The sequence below is a fragment of the Pleurodeles waltl genome, chromosome 5 (assembly GCF_031143425.1).
Source record: "Pleurodeles waltl isolate 20211129_DDA chromosome 5, aPleWal1.hap1.20221129, whole genome shotgun sequence".
Taxonomy (NCBI): Eukaryota; Metazoa; Chordata; class Amphibia; order Caudata; family Salamandridae; genus Pleurodeles; species Pleurodeles waltl.
The window spans coordinates 443,019,371-443,043,804 of NC_090444.1; the positions used below are offsets into that span (position 1 = coordinate 443,019,371).

Genomic DNA, 24,434 nt, shown 5'->3' on the forward strand with positions numbered 1-24,434 from the left:
AATTAAAAATATATTGTACAAAAGTACTTGAGGGATTCCCTTCATGTATAGAGATATTTGATGTTTATGGATTTAGATAGAATACCCCTGCCGAAAAAGAAGCATAACATGTAAGGAACAATTCCTACTACTTTTACATAAAACCCAAATGTCTTTTAAAGTGTCATGTCTGTCACTTCCCCACTGGCTAGAAAGACAGAGCAGTAGATTAGAGATTACATTGAGCACTATACATGATTTTCAATATAAAGCACGCTTTAAATGTGCAGTCACTCATTTTACAACGTGTTTGATCTCATACCTTCGAAACATTGATTGCCCAACTTGTAGATTTTGGCCATACCTTTTATTTTAAAAAGTATTCTTTGATAAACAGTTTTTTCTTCCGCTAAACATACATATATATCTTCAAAGGTGTATCATCTCTGAAAAGTAATTCCTGCCTTGGTGAGTTTAACTAGCATCATTATTATGACCCACGTTTACTTTAGATTTCTATATTAATTAGGAAGTTCATAAATACTCTTAGATAGTATTGCCCTCAGTTACAATAACTATATTTGGGATACACCAACAATTTTGAATCTCCATAGTACCCATTGTTTAGGCACTGTCTAATTAGAATGCATACTATGCTAGTCATGTCAAAGTTTTACACTGTCATTGAGTGTGTGGAGTCATATGCTATTTGGTGATTATTTCATTTGTGATGGCATATACAGGAAACTGCTGAACATGTGGATGGAGCTGCAAAATATCCATGACGGCTATGGGTTGAGGTACCAGTGGGGTGGCTCCCATAGCAACAAAATGCTTTTGTGCTCCCTTGGAATCGACACCAGGAATATTGTAAGTGTACTAAATAAACACCATAGCTAACACTTCACCCCCATTTGCAGTTTCCTGGCTGATCTCTTTTGAAAAAACACTGAAAGTCCACTGAAACCGAACATTCGGTTTGAAACCCTTTTGCTCTCTTTAGGATACAGAGTTTCTATTATCTTTCAGGAAAAGGGCATTGTTTTGTATAAGTAGAATTATGAAAATAAGCCTTCGAGCTGTTAATCTGGTGATGTTCATTAAGTTCATGCACAACGAATCTGCAACCATGTGTATCAACCTGAAAGCACTTTATTGAAGATACAAGTTCACTGTCAAAAGAAATATGGAAGTATTTTAACATTACTTTTCTACAGTCATTGTCTATGTTTTTTGTAGAGTCTGAATAAAATGTTTATAGGCAATGAATGATCAGTTGGATTAAAGAAGCTTTCTTAAACTCTCCTGTTTAAAAAGTAAAGAGGAATCCTGTCTGGAAATGCAGATGCCTCTTCAAAGAGGCATGTAATGCTAAAAGCTGTCCTAGCAGTGCAGAGTGTAGTCCTCTGACAGTTCACCATAGTTTTATTTTCATTTGTGGATTTTGGATTTACGATCCCATTTACTGTGCTTTTGATCTTCCATATATTTTTGTGTATTAAGTGTTTTTGATAAACCAATTATTATCTTCACTTGATTAATTCTCTGCATTAATAGCAGAGATGCATATTTTAAGATAATTTTCTGCCTACCCTCATTTTTCTAGCATCATCTGAAGGTCTTTTTAGGTCTGGCTTGACAGTGCAGCAGTTGCTCGACTTTTGATAATCAGTAGAAAAGGAAGAAGCACTACTGAGAAGTGGGGCTTTGGCTCCACCCATGCATTGGTTTGCTTAAGTCCAGCATTTGAGTGGGCAGATGGTGTGTGCTTCTACCAAAAAGAGTGCTCGGATTGCATTTTTCATCTTGGGTGAAGCTTAGACTCAAAACAGAAAGATTGAATTAGTTATGGTGCCAGTCCATTGATCAAGACTAGAGGCCTCATCTGTTTATTATGCCAGAAAGTAGGCATATTTATTCTGAAATGTATATTTTATAGCCAGTTGGCATTTAAGCATGGATTATTAATACACTGTGTTAAAGCCCATAGACCTACATCGTGTTAGTTAGAATCTTACACATTTCTGTAGCAGTAAAGGAATTTGATGTTGGCAGATAAGTCTTTCTGCCATCTGGTGGGTAAACCAAACATTTTGAGTCGTATGAATGACCTTGTCCTAGGCGCAATCTACAACCACCATATCTCTGCGATGGGAAGAATCTGACTGAAGTAGTGGTGTATTAATGCTTTTTTCGTTCTTTCTGTCACCATTCTATAATTGTAGTAATTAGTTCCTTTGTGAAAACCTTGAGCAGTCTACATCAGTGACCCCTTGCTGAATTGAAAATGTTTTGCAGTCTCCAGAAATAGGTAGCTTTCTGGATTCACTAGTACAGGGTCAAACCTCCTTCCTACACACCAGGTAGAAACTGCAAAAATAGGAAATTTGGACTGCCACTTAAAACATTACAAGAACTTGGGTCAAAAGATGATTTTTCAGCTGCCTGTTTTTTAAAGCTATGAAGAGAGCAATCATAGCTTAGGAAACCTTTTGATGATGCAATTTCGAAAAAAATTAAAAGCACACACTTCCTTGCACATCGTTTTTCTCCTATTTTGTAAAAACAATAAATATTTCAACTGTTTTCTTGGGCCCACCAGGGTAAATCACAAACCCTGTGTGCCACCACCTCCAAATCTGATCCCTTTCCCACTTGCTGAGGGTTGTACACCTTAACAACCCTCAGCATGTGGGAGATAGGATCAGATTTGACCTCAATATAATTAGTAGAAAACTTTTATGAAAGCTCAATGTTGAACTGCCTTTAATGTCAAAAATAGCTCAGCATTTGTGGGAAGACCCTCAGCACTTAAGGGATATAATCTCTTCCCAGTTAATACAGGCAAAACTCATAATAAAGAAACCATCTTCATTTATTTGAAACACTGTACTTCTCTAAACTACAACTGAATGGGACCTTGCTTGATACTTCTTTTTGGACTGCACATATGTTTTGCAGATATTGCATTTCTTCAACCCTCTGTGGTGTGCCCAAGGCTCTCTAGATGCTTACATTTCACTGGGATAATGAGGAAAACATTTAGTTACGCACAAGCCACATTGTTGCTTAATATATATGCATGAAGGTGAAGTCAGGAATTGCTGCAGGTTTTCTTAACAAAAGAAACAACACTTCAGTATAGGTAATTCTAAAAGAGGTGGTATTATAGCTTCCTTGAACAAAGCATACAAGAGCACTCCTTCAAAGCTGTATAAAATTGGTAAGCATGCATTTCTGACATTATAGCTATCTTCATTGAGCTCAAATGGGTACATCATCTGTCAAGTAGTGTGACAATATATTTGTCCTTAATTGTTCTTGAAGTAAAAATAATCCTTGTAACAACAACAAGATGACCATTCTTATTCTTTGTTTTTAGGCCATTCTCCTATTTGAGAACTTTTTGATATATTTGCTCTCAGTCAGCAGCTATTTTAGATTGTGCTACTGACAGGATGTTTTGGTTAGCCTGACATAGGTATGTAAAGTTTATTCTTAGCCAATGTTTTCCTTTCCCGGAATCCTGATGATAGGAATTCTGAAGCTCCCATCCAGCATATGAGGTACATTGTTTACACCACCCTCACCTTCAGGGAACACATTACCAAAAAACACAGACAACTTGGTACTGTTGGCTACTCTTGCCAGCCCGCACCATCTTCAAAAAAAGCTGCATCATTTAGAAAGCCATCAGTTCTGCTTATCTTGCAGACAAACTCACCACCTGGTGGTTCTTGGCACACTAGTATCCAGGACACCATCAGATTGCAGACATACAGTCTAAAAAATGAAAATAAAAGATAACAGGCTTTTACCATCTAAGCACCCAGGATCTGGAACAGCATCCCCATATCTATAAAGATATCCCAGATACTGCCCCAGTTTAGGAAAGAGTTGAAGAAGAAACATCTCTTTAAAGGATACTACATCACACATTGAAAGAAGTGTTTCAGGGATTTCACAGTAGCTTGGAATTTTTCACTGTTAAGATTTTATACTGCATGAGTGTAAATTTTGAATGTATTCTTCTCAGTTTGTCACTCAATCAGTGAAATTTCTTTGTCAAAGGAGATGTTCTTCTCAAACGACAGATAGTCCCAGTATACGACTCTTATTGTGTCCCACTTACTTTTCCTACCTTCACTTTGTCCTCTGTTCCTTCCCTGTAATCCTTACAATAATGCCTATTTATTTTTAATATAATTCAAGTGCATTGCATTTCTAAAAACTAACCATTACTCTATCCCTGAATTGACAATGTCCACCACCAAACCTTTCTACAGACACTCAGAAGAGCTTAACATATGTGCAGAAATACAATAAACTAGATCTCTTCCTAGTTCAAGGATAGACAAGGTTTTGATTCCAGCAATATTCCATGGTTATGCCTTTTATGGAAAGGTGTTACTTGATCTCCTCTGTACTTCAAGGGTCCTTTCTCGCAGAGGGCTTGATAATTTAATAACAATACATTTTTCGAAATATTCAGGCTTTGGGAAATAAACAGTCCTCTTGGATACAGGTTCGTTGGGCTCACTACAGACTGTAGCACGTATAAATTAAAAAAAAGAAACAAAAGTCTTTCCTAATCCTCAGAAAAGGACAGAATTTCAGGAATGAATTTGTTCTGATATGCAAAACCAGACAGGCACCTCGAATGGGGGTTACCAACAGTATCATATAGAGCACTACATATATGTCAAGAACTGCACAAGGAGCAGTCTAGTTTCTTACACCCTGATGCCTAACCTTAGTCCAACAGGCTTCAGGATAAGGTACGGATATTTTAGTCCTTTTCTTCAGCTGTGGAGTAGAATCATTCTCTCTGAGGCAAATATAAATGCTTACTGCAGTGTAAACAGTGCAGTCATTGCAAGAAAATTTTCAATGCAATAGGTCTCACATTTGCTTGAGTTAGAGCTAGTGGCATTGTAAATGCATAACTGAACTTTTCTTGCCATGTAAATTGGTCAACCCTGCTGTATAATTTGGCCCTCTCTGCCACATAATTCCAGTGGACCTGCATATAACTAAAGGGCTAACAGGCCTACTGGAATATTATTTCAAACAAGGCCCTTGAAACACAAACTACTCCCAGCTGTAAAACAAAAGTTCCATCCATGAGAGATCTTAAAAAGACACTGAATGATGGGAGGGGTTATTATTTTGGGATCCCCACTAACCTGGTGTGGGGACCCAGAGATAAGTAGTTATAAAGAGGACCTCGTGTTGAACGTTTTGAAGATGGTCCCATTGTCCTAGGACCACCACAGGCTGAGGTATGAACAAAAATATTTTGTAAATGGAATGTTCGCAAAGAACTATGGGGCAAGTTTCCCCGAATGCAGTGAATATTGTAGTATTGACTCTCCTACTGTGGTGGGAGAGCCGCTTTGATGATTTGTGTTTTTAGGTAAAGTATTTTTCAATTACAAGGGATTTTTTAAAGCCATGGAGTGCAAAGGGGAGAGACAAAAACAAAATTAAAATGACTCCAATTAGGTAGCAATATGACGAGCTCTCTGATGCCACTGGTCAAGTTTGCGCAGACCACGCTGTATGAAACTTCAAAGCACCATGGCTGCCATGGAGTGCAAAGGGGAGAGACAAAAGTAAAAAATAGTTTGCCCATGCTTAAGTATATCAGCAATCGTGCAATAATCCATGTAAAAGGGTCAGTCTACAAGGCGTAACAAAAGAGTCTCAAGGTGGGACAAGCGTAAAGCATTTACCAATGATATCAAGGGATTTTTTAAAGGAAAGCCCAGGAACAAATGAAAGTGATGGGGGTGAGATGGGCTTGGTTAAAGGCCACAGAATATATTACAACATATCAAAAAGCAGAGCTTGGGCGTTGCTATTCTCAACCTAACCAAGGACTTAGGTCCAATGAAGGTTATATCTCTGTGAGTCTATATAAAAAACCTACTGATAGAAACACCTTACTTCACTTCTCAAGCAATCACCGTCAGTCTCTTAAGGAGAATTTACCCTATGGCCAATTTCTTCGGATTCGTCGAAATTGTACCACTGAAGAAGACTATTTTCAAAACGCAGAATCTTTGACATCTAGATTGTTGAATAGGGGTTATCCTAAGAAAATTGTCAAAGGGGCCTGCAAGCGCGCATGGTATACTCCTCGTGAACATTTGTTAGTCCCTAAACCAAAAAACAAGGACTGTCCTTTGACATGTGTACTGACATATAATCCCCAAGCGAATCGTATTAGAGCTATTATTGAAAGAAATTGGAAGTTACTTCTCCCCGTAGGGTTAGAAAAACCCTTGTTTTCATTCAAAAGAGGTCGTAACATCTATGACTCTTTAGTACATGCCCCTTTTAGTTCCAATATAAAGAAAAGTTCAGATCTGAGAAGCATGTTAGCTCTTCCTCCAGTCATTGGGCATTTCCAATGTAAGAACTGTTTGGCTTGTCAATATACAGAGAAGAGTAGTCAGCTAGAGTTGAATGGCAAAATACATTACGTTCCTTTTCAAATTGTAACACACGTCATGTGATATATTGTATCACATGCCCCTGCTCGCTCTCCTATATTGGACAGACGATAGAACCTGTGAAAACACGCATTCTCCAACACATGTCTAGGATTAGATGTGCTGTTCGGGGGCCCCATTGGTTGACCATTACATTGAAAAAAAACACCGACCCGACGACATCAGGTGGTCCATTTTGTATGTAGTTGATAAAACAAAAACAGGCAGTACGTTAGCTTCCATTCTGGTCAGAATGGAAGCTCGCTTGATAGAAAAATTTGGGACGGCCAAGAGGGGTCTAAATGATTTGTCTGAAATGTGGGCCCTTATTAAGATCTAATGGGGGTCTATTATCTGTTTTATGTGTATTGTTCATTTTTCTCATGCTCTGTTGGCTGGAACTAGTCTTAGATCTTTTTTTTATTCTTTTTGATCAATTTTATGTTGTGCTCCTATTGTTGTTTTCAAGTACCATATATGCAATGATTGTGAGCCTCTTTAAAATCACCCTACATGTGATTTGAGTAGATAGTAATGGGCCATGTATTACTAATAATATGTTAAAAGGTTATTGGTTCGATTTTTTTTATTGTTTGTGGATTGATCATAAATCTTATAATTATTAGTATATGTTTGCTGATGCATTGCTTTTGTGTAATTCACCTGCAATAATTAGCAGCCTTGCTAGCCATTCATATGTTATTTTAGTAGACGCGTTATTGTCTTACATTGGGGTAACAATATTTAAGAGGTTGTGTTTACTGAAAGCCCTCCATGTGCTTTTGTGTAACGAATGTTATGCAAGAGTGGCGATTTATATTTTGATTCATTATTTTCTTTTTGTTAAAGTCAGACAAAAGCCTTTTGTGATATTTCAAAATGGCCCCCATATTATTGCTTTATTTGTAGAGACACGTTTAGTCACCTTTTCAATGTCTAGTACAAGTGAGCGTAGTGAAAGTGGCTTCCCGATGTCGGGTTTGTTTATTTAAACGCGCTCTTCGTTAGCGCGGCTTCTTGGAAAGCCTTGCTGTGAATTTAGATGTCGGATTTGCTCCTTTCAAGGTAGGCGCCCCTATAACTTTGAGCCTTGTGATTTTTATCGAGAGTCTACCCGACTTCTAGATTAATCTCTAAGCTTTTTGTTTTTGTTTTTAGTCCAGCTACGTTATGGCACTATTTATTCAATGATATTGAAGCTTTTGCATTTAATTGCCCCAAGGTTAGTCCCTTTGGCTACGATCACTATTTAGCTTATTTCTTACACATCGCAGTGCAAGCATTAATTTCTAAAAGGTGTTTTTAACGACAGGGTCATTATTAGTATTTCTATTTTTTATTTGCAGTACTCCACTTTGAATTATTTTTTCTAACAACAGTTTTATAACTAATATGATGGGCATTAGAGTGGGTTCAGTATTATTTTCTACTTTTATTCTATTAAATTATCTTCTAATTGCACATTTGTGGTTGATCATGGTGAAAATGTGTGTGTCTTTTACACCTGGCGGTACACACTGTTGTAATGAGTCATAATTTTGTAGGTAACTTGTTATGTTGTACATACAGGCACTGTTGCCATTGTCCTGAGGAAGCCGGATTTGTTAAGGCCGAAACGCGTCGACTAATTCCTGAGGACTGACTGTTGGAATTTTGGAATCATTGGATTTAAGAATTGTTGGACTTTATCGGACACTTATCCCAGTGACTGTTTTCTCTCATTGTTGGAAGATACTTTCCTCGCACAACTGTCACTACCCCTCAATGTGACTGCCTGCCACTGGATGGCTAAGCAGCCTACTTTTTATGTATTACGGTGCCCTAAGGAATTGTTGGTTTATTTGTTTTTTTTTATGTGTAGTATTTGTATATATTCTGTATATAAGTAGACCACTTGTGTTTTTGTTATATTTTGTTCATTAGTTCTTGAATAGGTTCTTTGGTGACATTAGGATTGTATTGATTCAATTGTAATAAAGAAATAACGCTTCAGTGAAAAATTGAGGTTTTCACTTAGATAGTTGATTTTATATTTATCCCTGCTGGCTACCTTGTTTTTAGTATTAGCTTGCTGATACGGCAATGAGTTTTTCTAAACCACTTGTCCAAAGACACTAAAAAATACAGAAAAAAGTATTACTTCAAATGCCACGTACAGGCAAAAGTGTTCCAATGCAGCCAGTAAAGTTGTTGCGCTGTGTCATCTGGGGAGAGCAGAACTGCGCAACATCTTCCAAGACATGGCACAGTCCCAAATCAGGAAGCCTTGTGCTGTAGTTCAAGGATGTCTGCGTTATAGTCAGGATAGTTTTGCACATGAAGGGGCCCCCATGCATCACAACTACTACTTTGAGGCTTCTTCCTCTTTGTATATGTACCGCAAAAGGAAGCTCTGTAGACCATGTGTTCTGTTTCAGACTGAAAGGGACCACAGTGAAAGGAATGCAAAGAATGCATCACTGTTAGTCTGAGTAGTGAATTTATTAAGGCACTTCCCAAGTTTCATACAGGAAAGAATAATTTGAGCTTTTATTTCAAATGCAGTAACACACGTGCAATTCTAAAAAATAATCACAGCAGTAGAATAATAATGGTCGCAGAAACAAAGAGAATGCAATACTTCAACAATGGGTTATATATATACATATATATATATATGTTTGATGGCATGTGTTGCTGCAGCTACACATGCTATGCATAGCTCTTCCGACATCTATTGTTGGGTTGAGTGTTGCAAGTTGTTTTTCTTCGAAGAAGTCTTTTTCAGAGTCATGGGATTGAGTGACTCCTCCTCTCGGTTCCATTGCGCATGGGCAGCGACTCCATTGTTAGATTGTTTTCTTTCTGCCGTCGGGTTCGGACGTGCTTCCTTTCGCTCTGAGATTTCGATTTGGAAAACCACAGAAACCGCGTTTCCCATCTAGCATCGAATCGGTCGGACCTTCATTTTTTCCGCCCTTCGGTGCGCGTGTGCCTGACTCAGGCCTGTTCTGGCCTACCGCGTGGAAAGCCTGATGGATCGGACTCCATTCCAATTCTGCCCTCAGTGCCATGCGAAGTACCCATATACAGCACTTGGTTTGTAATTTGTGTCTTTCTCCAGACCATCGGGAGGAAGATTGTGAGGCCTGTCCAATCATTTTGATCAAAGAAGACCCTCCGAGATCGCAGAGCCCGAAGATTCGAAATGGCATCAAAAAGCAGCGAACATCTTGATGTCATAGAAGAAGAACAGGCGCAGACAGCAGTCTCCATCCGAGACACAGACTCCGAACAGGATTCAGAAGATGACAGACCACCACAGCTGGCCAGCATGGGAGTACGTCTGCCCCTACACCCCTGCACAAAAAACATTTAAAGGCCTTGGGTACACCACCACTGGATGGCCATGGTTCGGCCCGAAAAAATACTTTTGGCGACCGTCCTTTGGGGTCGGCGCCGAAAAAGGCCACTCCTCCGTCTACTTCGGAGTCAAGTAAATCGGGTAAAGGCACCATTTCGGACTCCAGTAAAAGAGCCCATTCTTCGGAGTCGAAAATACGGCAATCTGCTTCGGAGCCAAGACCTTCGACTACATTTTCAGGACCGAAAAAACGACACACTTTGGAGCCGAAAAAGTCCTCATATGCAGTGGAACAAGGACTATCAAAAAAATTGAGAGACTCTCATAAGCCTTCTGAGGAAGAGCCTGAAATTGAACCAATTTTACAGGTTATGGGTGGGAGACAATCCAGAATACATATCCATAAGGATACAGGAAGAATTATCACTGCACCTCCTTTAAAGACAAAAAGAAAGCTGGCTTTTCAAGAGGAATTGGACTAAGTACAGCCACCAGCAAAGGTGCAAAAACAAAAGGAGAAGCCACTACCTCTCCATACTTCTTCTCAATCTCCACAATTATCTTTCTCACCTCACAACAGCCCACCACCACTGCCTTCTCCAACACATTTTTTATATTCATAAGGAGGTATGGCAGACCCAGGGGATCTCTATGACCCTGATCCCATCCCAGATAATGACCCAGATATTTACCCATCAAAACATTCTCTTCCAGAAGATACCACTGCATACACCGAAGTAATATCCAGGGCAGCAGCATACCATGGGGTAACTATGCATTCTGAGACATAAGAAGAAGATTTCTTATTTAATACACTGTCTTCTACACAGTCAAGGTACCGGTGTCTTCCAGTGTTACCAGGCATGGTTAAACACGCAGAGCAAATTTTTAGCGAGCCTGTAAAAGCTAGGATTATCACACTTAGAATTGATAAAAAGTATAAGCCTGCACCTTTGGACCCAGATTACATTACTCACCAGGTCCCTCCTGACTCAGTGGTAGTCAGTGGAGCAAGAAAGGGGGCAAATAGCCAGTCTTCAGGAGATGCACCATCTCCTGATAAGGAGAGTAGAAAATTTGACGTAGCAGGGAAGAGTTGCTACACAAGCAGCAAATCAGTGGAGAATTGCTAATTCTCAGGCACTCTTAGCCAGGTATGATAGGGCCCATTGGGATGAAATGCAGGATATTATACAGCACCTCCCAAAAGAGCACCGGAAAAGGGCACAACAAGTTGTAGAAGAGGGGCAAGCGATTAGCAATAATCAGATAAGATCCACCCTTGATGCTGCTGATACAGCTGCAAGGAGTATAAACACTGCCATCACAATCAGAAGACATGCATGGCTGCCCTCCTCTGGTTTTAAACCACAAATTCAACAGGCAGTACTTAATATGCCTTTTGATAAAAAGTACCTCTTTGGCCCAAAAGTCGACACCACTATTGAAAAGCTGAGGAAGGACTTGGATACTGCAAAAGCAATGGGCGCTTTATACACCACCCCATATAGAAGTTCCTTTCGCAGACCACAGTTTCAAGGAGGTTTTAAGCCACAATCCTCAGAGGCTTCCATCTCCCAAACAAAGCAATCACAACAAACCCAGTATCAACGAGGTGGGTTTAGAGGATCCTATAGAGGTCAATACTTCAAAAATAGAGGTAAATTCCAAACCTCTAAATACACAACATCACAGCCTAAACAGAGACTTCCTTCCCTCCCTTCCACTCCACACGTCTCATGTGGGGGGAAGACTTCAGCTGGGTATTATCAATTATCCAAAATGGCTATTGCCTAGAACTAATATCCACCCCTCCACACATTCCACCACAATATCACAAGTTGTCCCCCGAACATACAGTTCTGCTACAACAAGAAATACAATCTCTACTGTTAAGGCAAGCAATAGAATTAGTTCCACAGTCTCAACAAGGAACAGGAGTATACTCACTATACTTCCTAATTCCCAAAAAAGATGGCACCCTCAGGCCCATATTAGACCTCAGGCCCCTCAATCTATACATCTTGTCAAGGAATTTTCACGTGGTAACTCTGCAAGATGTTATTCCACTACTACAAAAACAAGATTTTATTACTGCTCTAGATTACAAAGATGCGTATTTCCACATACCCCTCCACCCAGCTCACAGAAAATACCTCAGGTTTGTCATAGCAGGAAAACACTACCAGTTCAAGGTGTTGTCATTTAGCATAACAACAGCTCCAAGAGTCTTCACAAAGTGTCTAGCAGTAATAGCAGCTTACTTAAGAAGACAACACATCCATGTCTTTCCATATCTAGACGATTGGCTAATAAAATTAAGCAATCTTACACAATGCCAAAAACACACTTGTTATGCGATAGATACTCTGCCACACTAGGGTTCTCCCTAAACTACCAAAAGTCACACCTTCAACCAGCACAAGTACAACCGTACCTAGGTGTTATCCTAAATACTCAACTAGCTCTAGCGCATCCAAATATACAAAGGATACAAGCTTTCCAAAATGTAATACCACTCATACAGCTAAATCAACAATACATTGTAAGATTTATCATGAAGATTCTAGGAATGATGGCATCTTGCATAGCAATAGTCCCACAGGCAAGATTAAACATGAGGCCCTTACAATAGTGCCTTGCACAACAATGGTCACAAGCGCACGGTCAACTAAAAGGTCTAGTGTTGATGGACCGCCAAACACATATGTCCCTTCAATGGTGGAATCTCAGCAATTTAATGAAGGGGTGGTCGTTTCAAGACCCTGTGCCTCAGACCATAATTGCAACAGATGCATCAATGATCGGTTGGGGAGCTCACCTAAACAATCAGACCATTCAAGGGCAATGGGATGTCAAACAGAAACAGCTACACATAAACCACTTAGAATTATTAGCTGTGTTCCTTGCCTAAAAGCATTTCAACCTCTTCTCATACAGAAGAATGTTCTCATAAAAATAGACAACATGACAACCATGTATTATCTCAATAAACAGGGAGGGACACATTCATCTCAGCTGTCCTTTCTAGCCCAAACAATTTGGAAATGGGCAATTTACAATAAAATTCATTTAATAGCACAATACATTCCAGGGATAGACAATCAGTTAGCAGATCTCCTCAGCAGAAATCACCAACAGACACACAAATGGGAGATTCACTTCCAAGTACTTCAAAGGTACTTTCAAAAGTGGGGAATACCAGGCATAGATCTGTTAGCAACAATCGAAAACGCAAAATGCCAAAACTTTGCATCCAGACACCCACATCCCCTATCCAGGGGCAATGCTCTATGGATCAATTGGTCAGGGATATTTGCTTACGCTTTTCCCCCTCTCCCACTCCTCCATTTCTAGTCAACAAATTATGTCAAACGTCACTCAACGTGATACTCGTAGCACCAACATGGGCACGCCAGCCTTGGTACACAACACTGCTAGACCTGTCTGTAGTTCCTCACTCAACTCCCAAACAGACCAGATTTGTTAACACAAAACAAAGGTCAAATCAGGCATCTAAACCCCAATGCTATCAATCTGGGTCCTGAAGTCATAGAATTTGGTTATTTAAATCTTCCATCAGAATGTATGGAAGTAATTAAACAAGCACGAAAACTTACTACTAGACAGTGCAATGCAAACAAGTGGAAAAGATTTGTCTACTATTGCCAGTCTAAGAGAATAGATCCACTTACAGCATCTATACAAGCTATTATATGCTATTTACTTCATTTGCAGAAATCAAATTTGGTTTTCTTATCCATCAAGATAACCTTACTGCAATATCTGCATACCTACAGACTATTCAACATACTTCTCTATTTAGAGTTCCTGTTATCAAAGCCTTTATGGAAGGATTAAAACGCATTATTCCACCCAGAACACCACCTGTTCCATCATGGAATTAAAATATTGTACTTACCAGACTCATGAGACCACCTTTTGAACCCATGCACTCTTGCCAAATTCAATTTTTAACATGGAAGGTCACCTTCCTTGTAGCTATTACTTCTTTAAGAAGAGTTAGTGAAATACAAGCATTCACTATTGAAGAACCTTTTTTCCAAGTGCACAAACATAAGGTTGTACTAAGAACAAACCCAAAATTTCTACCAAAAGTAGTATCACCATTTCACATCAATGAAACAGTGGAATTGCCAGTCTTCTTTCCACAGCCAGATTCTGTGGTATAAATAGCTCTTCATACCCTCGATCTCAAAAGAGCTCTTATGAACTACATAGACAGATCTAAAGCTTTTAGGAAAACAAAACAACTTTTTGTTGCTTTCCAACAACCACATACAGGAAATCCTATATCAAAGCAAGGTTTAGTAAGATGGATTGTTAGATGTATACAAACATGTTAAATCAAAGCAAAGAGACCACTTTTGATCACTGCTAAGGCACATTCTACAAGAAAGAAAGGTGGATCAATGGCTTTTTTAGTAAGCATACCAATGGTTGATATACGTAAAGCTGCTACATGGTCAACTCCTCATACATTTACAAAACACTACTGTGTTGATGTGTTCTCACAGCAACAAGCCACTGTAGGCCAAGCTGTCTTAAAAACGTTATTTCAAACAACTTAAACTCCTACAGGCTAGCCACCGCTTTTTGGGAGGACTAACTGCTTTGTAGTCTATGCATAGCATGTGTATCTGCAGCAACACATGCCATCAAACGGAAAATGTCACTTACCCAGTGTACATTTGTTTGTGGCATGTAGTGCTGCAGATTCACATGCACTCTCTCTCCTCCCCGGAAGCCTGGAGTCGTTTAAGTTTTTAATATTTGTACATATGTATATACATTTACATTTGCATGGACATCTCTTTGTATTTCTATACTCGATCACTCCTTCCTTCACCCTCTGCTGGAAAATAATCTTAACAATGGAGTCGATGCCCATGAGACCACCTTTTGAACCCATGCACTCTTGCCAAATTCAATTTTTAACATGGAAGGTCACCTTCCTTGTAGCTATTACTTCTTTAAGAAGAGTTAGTGAAATACAAGCATTCACTATTGAAGAACCTTTTTTCCAAGTGCACAAACATAAGGTTGTACTAAGAACAAATCCAAAATTTCTACCAAAAGTAGTATCACCATTTCACATCAATGAAACAGTGGAATTGCCAGTCTTCTTTCCACAGCCAGATTCTGTGGTATAAATAGCTCTTCATACCCTCGATCTCAAAAGAGCTCTTATGAACTACATAGACAGATCTAAAGCTTTTAGGAAAACAAAACAACTTTTTGTTGCTTTCCAACAACCACATACAGGAAATCCTATATCAAAGCAAGGTTTAGTAAGATGGATTGTTAGATGTATACAAACATGTTAAATCAAAGCAAAGAGACCACTTTTGATCACTGCTAAGGCACATTCTACAAGAAAGAAAGGTGGATCAATGGCTTTTTTAGTAAGCATACCAATGGTTGATATATGTAAAGCTGCTACATGGTCAACTCCTCATACATTTACAAAACACTACTGTGTTGATGTGTTCTCACAGCAACAAGCCACTGTAGGCCAAGCTGTCTTAAAAACGTTATTTCAAACAACTTCAACTCCTACAGGCTAGCCACCGCTTTTTGGGAGGACTAACTGCTTTGTAGTCTATGCATAGCATGTGTATCTGCAGCAACACATGCCATCAAACGGAAAATGTCACTTACCCAGTGTACATTTGTTTGTGGCATGTAGTGCTGCAGATTCACATGCACTCTCTCTCCTCCCCGGAAGCCTGGAGTCGTTTAAGTTTTTAATATTTGTACATATGTATATACATTTACATTTGCATGGACATCTCTTTGTATTTCTATACTCGATCACTCCTTCCTTCACCCTCTGCAGGAAAATAATCTTAACAATGGAGTCGATGCCCATGCGCAATGGAACCGAGTGGAGGAGTCACTCGATCCTCTGACTCCGAAAAGACTTATTTGAAGAAAAGCAACTTGTAACACTCCTAGCCCAACACTAGATGTCAGAAGAGCTATGCATAGCATGTGAATCTGCAGCACTACATGCCACAAACAGATGTACACTGGGTAAGGGACATTTTCCGTATATATATATATATATATATATATATATATATAGACTACTTATTTATGCATGCACAACGCAAAGTTAAAAATAAGATTTAAAAATGTATCATCATGGGGCTCGACACCAACATCATCCCTTTGTCTGCGAACTTCAGGTCGTGGAACCCTGTTAAGCTTCCCCCACCTTACATACTTTAAACAGACTTATGAGGAAGGTTCTAGAAACCCCTCTCCTATCGAGTAAGTTGTTCAGACGCAGGCCGTACCATGTCAGTGTTGAAAGAAGACGCTATAGACTGGCGAGATCTCATGGTGCACTTCCAAGACTGAGCTGTACCTTGCTTGACCATAAACATTCTCAGCCTGGTACATCCTTATCTCCCTTACCCCTCCATGTTATGTTCCCATCCTTGGTGAGAAAGAGCGAAAACACGTTCACAAGCTGTGTGCAGAAAAATTCCTGCACCTCTAATGTGGCGGCATTTGAAGGTGGACGAAGGACAAAATGGAGTCAGTGGTCAAGATGGAGCCGGTGGTTAAATACAGATAGCATTACGCTATGGTATCTTGCTGCACCGTTTGCCTAAGTGGCAGGCTTGGTTCTCCTGTTTTGGTGGTACGTATTTACAATACATGGCATTACCACACATGGCTTTACCACACATGGCTTTACCACTCAATAAAATAGAATCTGTTGAAGTTTACAATGCATTGCATTACATTGGACCCCTATACATCCATTTTTGCGGTATTATTAATAAATATATATATATATATATATATATATATATATATATATATATATATATATATATATATATATATATATATATGTTCGGTGGCATGTGTAGCTGCAGATACACATGCTGTGCATTATCCTGCCATCTAGTGTTGGGCTCGGAGTGTTACAAGTTGTTTTTGTTCGAAGAAGTCTTTTCGAGTCACGGGACCGAGTGACTCCTCCCTTTCGGCTCCATTGCGCATGGGCGCCGACTCCATCTTAGATTGTTTTCTTTCCGCCATCGGGTTCGGACGTGTTCCTCTTCGCTCCGTATTTCGAATCTGGAAAGTTAGCAAAAGTATCGAAAATTCGACGGTATTGTTATTGCTCGGTACTGGGTTAGTGTTAGTGAATCGGCACCGACATCAAGACCGCTTCGGCGGCCCTTCGGGGCTTCCACTTTTCACCGAGGCCTGGTCAGCCCGACCACACCCGTTGTCCCAGACTAATGGACCGGACCCTCTTCCGTTTCTAAGTGTCACGCAAAGTATCCTTATACAGACCAGCACCGGGTCTGTAATCTGTGTTTATCACCCGAACACAGAGAGGATACTTGCGAAGCTTGTCGAGCGTTCCGATCGAAAAAGACCTTGAGGGATCGACGCGCAAGAAGACTACAAATGGCGTTGAAACCGAAAGAACAGCTCGACGTCAGAGGGGAGGAAAGCATCTCCATCCAAGAGACGGACTCGGATGAATCCGAAGGTGAACCAGCCTCGACGGTGCAACGAACCGTGAGTAAACCTGCCCCGTCCAAAACTCAGGGTCACACCAAAACATTTAAGGCCATGGGGACGCCACCGCCAGCAGGCCATGGGAACGCCACCGCCAGCAGGCCATGGCTCAACCCACCGAAAGGAAGGTGACCAAACATCGGCACCGAAAAAGGCCAAAGAATTGCCGAAGACTTCCGACTCCGGTCGAGAATCCGGCACTGAACGGTTTCGACACCGAGAGTCCGAATAGATCAAACCACGGAAAATCTCCTCAGAAACAAAAAAAGACTGTAACAACAGAAACCTCGCTACAGAAAAAAGCGGCCTCGGAGCCGAAAAGAAGCTCTTTTACAGAAGAGCAAGGACTTTCCAGCCAGCTCAAGGAAAGACATCGATTTGAGCAAGAATTATGTATGGAAGAACCTGACCATACACAACGGAGGTTACACATTCAAAAAGAGACTGGCAAGATACAAACTTTACCTCCACTCAAATCAAAAAGGAAACTTGCATTTCAGGAGACAGAAATGCAACCTAAGGCAAAAGTGGTTAGAGACAAATCTCCACAACCGATGTTCTCACCACAACCGTCCCCACCTCACTCACCACAATTGTCACCAGTGGGAACGCCTATAATGCAGTCACCCACACATACGGGGATGACACAGGACGATGCTGATGCATGGGACTTATATGATCCACCAGTATCGGATAACAGTCCAGAATGTTATCCAACAAAGCCGTCACCACCAGAATACAGTACTGCATATACGCAGGTACTATCCAAGGCAGCTATGTTCCACAACGTAGCAATGCACACACAGCCAGTGGAGGATGACTTCCTTTTTAACACTCTGGCATCCACCCACGCTTCCTATCAGAGTCTGCCGATGCTCCCGGGCATGCTCAAGCATGCGCAACAGGTCTTCCAGGAGCCTGTTAAAGGAAGAGCTATCATGCCTAGAGTTGAGAAGAAGTACAAACCTCCCCCAACAGATCCTGTGTTCATAACACAGCAACTTACACCGGACTCAGTAGTTGTAGGGGCGGCAAGGAAAAGGGCAAACTCTCAATCGTCAGGAGACGCTCCACCACCTGGCAAAGAGAGTAGAAAATTCAGTGCAGCGGGCAAGCAAGTGGCAGCACAAGCAGCCAATCAATGGCGAATAGCAAATTCACAAGCCCTACTTGCACGCTACGACAGGGCACACTGGGACGAGATGCAAGACATCATACAGCACTTGCCCAAAGAACACCAAAAACGTGCCCAGCAAGTAGTGGAAGAGGGACAGGCCATATCTAATAACCAGATAAGGTCCGCAATAGGCTCGGCAGACACGCCAGCACGGACTGTCAACACAGCTGTGACCATTCGCAGACATGCATGGCTGAGAAATTCTGGATTCAAGCCTGAGATCCAACAAGCGGTGTTAAATATGCCGTTTAATCAACAACAGTTGTTTGGACCGAAAGTCGATACAGCCATTGAAAAAATTTAAAAAGACACGGACACGGCCAAAGCCATGGGCGCGCTCTATTCCCCACAAGTCAGAGGCACCTTTAGAAAACCACAATTCAGAGAAGGATTTCGGCAACAAACATCTGAGCCTTCCACCTCTCAAACCAGACCCACCTATCAGGCACAGTACCAAAGGGGAGGGTTTCGTGGTTCCTATAGAGGACAATTCCCAAGAGGAAGGGGAAAATTCCAAACAACCAAACCAAGCCAGACCAAGCAGTGACTTCAATGTCACAACACCCCAGCACTTGTCACCAGTGGGGGGGAGGCTAACCACATACTACCAAAACTGGACACATATTACCACAGACGTATGGGTCCTATCAATTATCCGACATGGCTATTGTATAGAATTCACAAGATTCCCACCAGATGTGCCACCCAAAACGCACAGACTTTCCCAACAACACTTAGACCTATTACAAATAGAGGTCCAAGCACTACTACAAAAACAAGCAATCATCAAAAAAGAACAGGCGTCTACTCACTATATTTCCTGATTCCAAAATAGGACAAAACGTTAAGACCTATCTTAGATCTCAGACCACTGAATCTCTTCATCAAATCAGACCACTTCCACATGGTAACACTTCAAGACGTAGTTCCCTTATTAAAAAAGGAGGAATACATGACAACATTGGATCTCAAGGATGCGTATTTCCACATACCCATCCATCCTTCTCACAGAAAATACTTAAGGTTTGTAATGCACGGCATACACTATCAATTCAAAGTGCTACCGTTCGGAATAACAACAGCCCCAAGGGTATTCACAAAATGCCTAGCAGTAGTAGCCGCTCACATAAGGAGACAGCACATGCACGTATTTCCATATTTAGACGACTGGCTAATAAAAACCAACACTCAACAACAGTGTCTTCTTCACACGCAATACGTCATAGAAACTCTACAGAAACTGGGGTTCTCTATAAATTACCAGAAATCACATCTGCTACCATCCCAAATACAACAATACTTGGGAGCAACACACAAAGGGCAATTCTCACTCCAAGTCCACAAAGAGTCCAATTGTTCCAAAATGTAAGATCAAGCATACAAGCGAAACAACACTACACGGTAAGGTTTGTAATGAAACTACTAGGCATGATGTCCTCATGCATAGCCATTGTCCCAAATGCAAGATTACACATGCGGCCCTTACAACATTGCCTAGCAAAACAATGGACACAAGCACAGGGTCAGCTTCAAGATCTAGTGTTGATAGACCACCAAACACACTCCTCGCTTTAATGGTGGAACACTATAAATTTAAACAAAGGGCGGCCATTCCAAGACCCAGTGCCTCAAGCTGTTATCACAACAGATGCTTCCATGGTGCGGTGGGGAGCACACCTCAACAATCACAGCATACAGGGTCAATGGGACAATCAACAGAAACAACTTCACATAAATCACTTGGAACTGCTAGCGGTTTTTCTTGCATTAAAAGCGTTTCAACCACTAGAAGCCCACAAACACATTCTTGTCAAGACAGACAACAATGTACTATCTCAACAAACAAGGGGGGACACACTCGTCACAACTGTGTCTCTTAGCACAAAAGATTTGGCATTGGGCAATTCACAACCACATTTGCCTAATAGCACAATACATACCAGGCATTCAGAATCAGTTAGCTGACAATCTCAGTCGAGATCACCAGCAAACTCACGAATGGGAAATACATCCCCAGATCCTAAAAAATCACTTCCACCGCTGGGGAACACCAAAACATAGACCTATTCGCAACAAAAGAAAACGCAAAATGCCAAAACTTCGCGTCCATGTACCCACACCCTCAGTCCAAGGGCAATGCACTATGGATCAGTTGGTCAGGGATGTTTGCGTACGCTTTTCCCCCTCTCCCACTCATTCCTTATCTGGTCAACAAACTAAGTCAAAACAAACTCAAACTAATACTCATAGCACCAACCTGGGCTCGCCAACTGTGGTACACAACACTGTTGGACTTAACAGTAGTACCCCAAATCAAACTACCAAACAGACCAGATCTGTTAACACAACACAAACAACAGATCAGACACCCGAATCCAGCATCGCTCAATCTAGCAATCTGGCTCCTGAAGTCTTAGAATTCGGGCATTTAAATCTTACAAAAGAGTGTATAGAGGTCATTAAACAAGCGAGAAAACCTAAATCAAGACATTGCTACGCAAACAAGTGGAAAAGATTTGTTTGCTACTGCCACACTAATCAAATTCAACCACTATAGCCCTCCACAAAGGACATTGTAAGCTATTTATTACACTTACAAAAGTCTAATCTAGCATTCTCTTCCATTAAAATCCACCTCACTGCAATATCTGCCTATCTGCAGATTACACATACAACATCACTTTTTAGAATCCCAGTCATTAAAGCATTTATGGAGGGACTAAAAAGAATCATACTCCCAAGGGTACCACCAGTACCTTTGTGGAACCTTAATATTGTATTAACACGACTCATGGGCCCACCATTCGAACCCATGCATTCTTGTCAAATGCAATATCTGACTTGGAAAGTAGCCTTTCTAATAGCTATCACATCCCTTAGAAGAGTAAGTGAAATACAAGCATTTACTATTCAAGAACCCTTTATACAAATACATAAACATAAAGCGGTTCTCCGTACCAATCCAAAATTCTTACCAAAGGTCATATCACCATTCCATCTAAATCAAACTGTGGAACTCCCAGTTTTCTTTCCGCAACCAGACTCAGTAGCTGAAAGGGCCTTGTATACATTAGACATAAAAAGAGCACTAATGTATTACATTGACAGAACGAAACAATTTCGTAAAACAAAACAAGTGTTTGTAGCTTTCCAAAAACCTCATGCAGGTAATCCTATATCCAAACAAGGCATTGCCAGATGGATAGTTAAATGTATTCAAACTTGCTATATTAAAGCAAACAGAGAATTACCTATTACACCAAGAGCACATTCCACTAGAAAGAAAGGCGCCACAATGGCTTTTCTTGGAAATATACCTATGACAGAAATTTGTAAGGCAGCCACCTGGTCTACGCTTCATACATTTACCTAGCATTACTGTGTTGATGTGTTAGCAACACAACAAGCCACAGTAGCACAGGCTGTATTAAGAACATTATTTCAGACAACTTCAACTCTTACAGGCTAAACCACCGCTTTTTGGGGAGATTACTGCTTGATAGTCTATGCACAGCATGTGTATCTGCTGCTACACATGCCACTGAACGGAAAATGTCACTTACCCAGTGTACTTCTGTTCGTGGCATGAGACACTGCAGATTCACATACGCCCTCCCACCTCCCCGGTAGCCGTTTTTAGTTGCATGAAAATTGTAAGTATGTAAATAAATATTATTTTAATAGACATTAGGTACATACATTACTACTCCATTGCATGGGCACCTCTAGTATACTCACAACTCCTACCTCACCCTCTGCGGGGAAAGCAATCTAAGATGGAGTCGACGCCCATGCGCAATGGAGCCGAAAGGGAGGAGTCACTCGGTCCTGTGACTCGAAAAGACTTCTTCGAACAAAAACAACTTGTAACACTCCAAGCCCAACACTAGATGGCAGGATAATGCACAGCATGTGAATCTGCAGCGTCTCATGCCACGAACAGATGTACACTGGGTAAGTGACATTTTCCATATATATATATACACACACACACACACACACACACACACACACACACAAATACAAGTATATAAATGTGTGTGTATATTTATTTTACACAGTGACAGTCGCCACAGTGTAGTTACACTGAGGTCCAAATTTCCATAGAAAATTGATTTTTATTTTTTCTAATAACTTTGGAGTCATTTGACAAATCTTCACCAAACCTTTAAAAAATAAAATAAAGGTTCTTGCACCTCAGCTCCCTCCTGGAATGTTTCGGTGTAGTCTGTCCAATGGGAGCTGTGAGAAAGGGGTATCCCAAAATGGGTTTTCCCATGCAAGTTCACAGAGGATATTTAGACAGTGCTACAGCCACAGTGCCTAAACGTAATTACACTACATTTGGCAGAAAGCTAGATGTTTACCCAGATAGTGTGCTTTTTGTGAATTAGTGTAAATCTATTCAGTGCTTTTTAAGAAATTAAGGGTTAAAATGTACAGCTATCCCGAGACGCGGCGGTACTGTGGGACCAGCAAATCAAAAGATAAACTCTGATTGGCTGCCCCATATCAGCAAATGTGTTTGGAAGCCATTTTGGATTTTGGGACTCAGGAGGGAGCATAGAACTCTGTTCTAAACCGTGTGTCAGTCGGCAGGTGATAAGAATAGCTTTGCCTCTCTTGTCCACAGTGAAATGAAGATCTTCAGTAATTGATAATTAAAGCAGTTCCAGGATCTGTGTAATGGACTTTTATGGGCCCCAAATTCTTTACAGGGCAGGAACGCAGCATGCTTGAATGTCTGAAGGCTGGTGAGGAGTATCTGAGAGACCTTTCGGATGTTCTAAGGTAGAGTAAGATATCCTTTAGCAGGCTGAGGCTCCCTTTTTCACTGCTGGGAATGTCAAAATGAAGGGTGGGGGGTCTTTGAGGGAAATCTGGTGGGATGAAATGAAGAGTTGGGGTTGTCTGTGACAAAATATGAATGGGGGTGGGGTCTGAAGGCTGACTTAGCCTTAATGTCTTTGAGGGTATTTTGACAATGACTGGTTCAAAGAATTTGAGACTGGACCAGATGTTTTTGAGCATTGCTTGGGGGTGTTTATAGGCAAAAACAATATTTCTACTTTCTGACTTAAGGTCTGTGGGGGTCTATTGGTATTTCTGGGGACAAGGAAAGGGTCTCTAAAAATCATCTGTGGGTATTCAAGTATCTGTTTGAAGTGTCGGATAGAAAGCTGTGGACCACAAAGTGTAGGATGATACACTAATAGGGGTCATTTGTGGCTCATAAAGCTCTTTAAAGAGACAGCTGTGGTTGTCTGAAGGTGAGTTGAGGATCGCAACTAACTAGCAGGGGGTGTCTGAAGGCCAGGTGTGTGTGTCTTAGAGACATGTTGAGGGTTTTGAGATCCTGTCAGAGGTGTTTACAGGCTGAGTACCTCCAAGGTCCAGTATGAAGATTGTTGGGACCAGATGAAGAAGACTGAGGGTCTGTAAAAGCATGCTGGTGTTCTCCGACGGCATGCTAAAGACTTCGGAATTCATGCCAAGACTGTGATGCAGGCCATGAGTAATGATTTTTGACAATGCAGTGTTGTCTGATGGTTTGCTGAGTGTCTCTTAGGGTCAAAAGTGGATGCTTAAAGGGAAGCTGGGAATGTATAAATACAGGCAGAGGTTTGTAAGGGTCCAGACAATACTAAGGAACTACTGGGGGTGTGAAAAGGCTGACCAACAGTCTGTGAGTAGTGTCTAAAGTCCAGTTTGAAGTATCTGAAGGCAGGCTGTAGGTCTCTGGTAAGGAACATCTTGCAGAAGGTAGGACTGTACTCACAGGCTAATTGTTAATGTGAGTTTTTATTTTCTGACTTGAATATTATGACCCAAATAATTTTCGGTTGCAGAAATGTAAAATTGAATC

The 24,434-nt window shown here is 40.8% G+C and overlaps 1 protein-coding gene across 5 annotated transcripts in view; it reads left to right on the forward strand.

Moving 5' to 3' along the window:
- Window positions 1-24,434, forward strand: part of AFTPH (aftiphilin) — a 206,125-nt gene that overhangs the window by 92,339 nt on the left and 89,352 nt on the right. For all 5 annotated transcript variants that reach the window (XM_069234250.1, XM_069234251.1, XM_069234247.1 and 2 more), the window contains one exon: window positions 723-849. In XM_069234250.1, coding sequence (XP_069090351.1) covers window positions 723-849 — 127 coding nt within the window. The remainder of the gene's footprint in view (window positions 1-722; window positions 850-24,434) is intronic.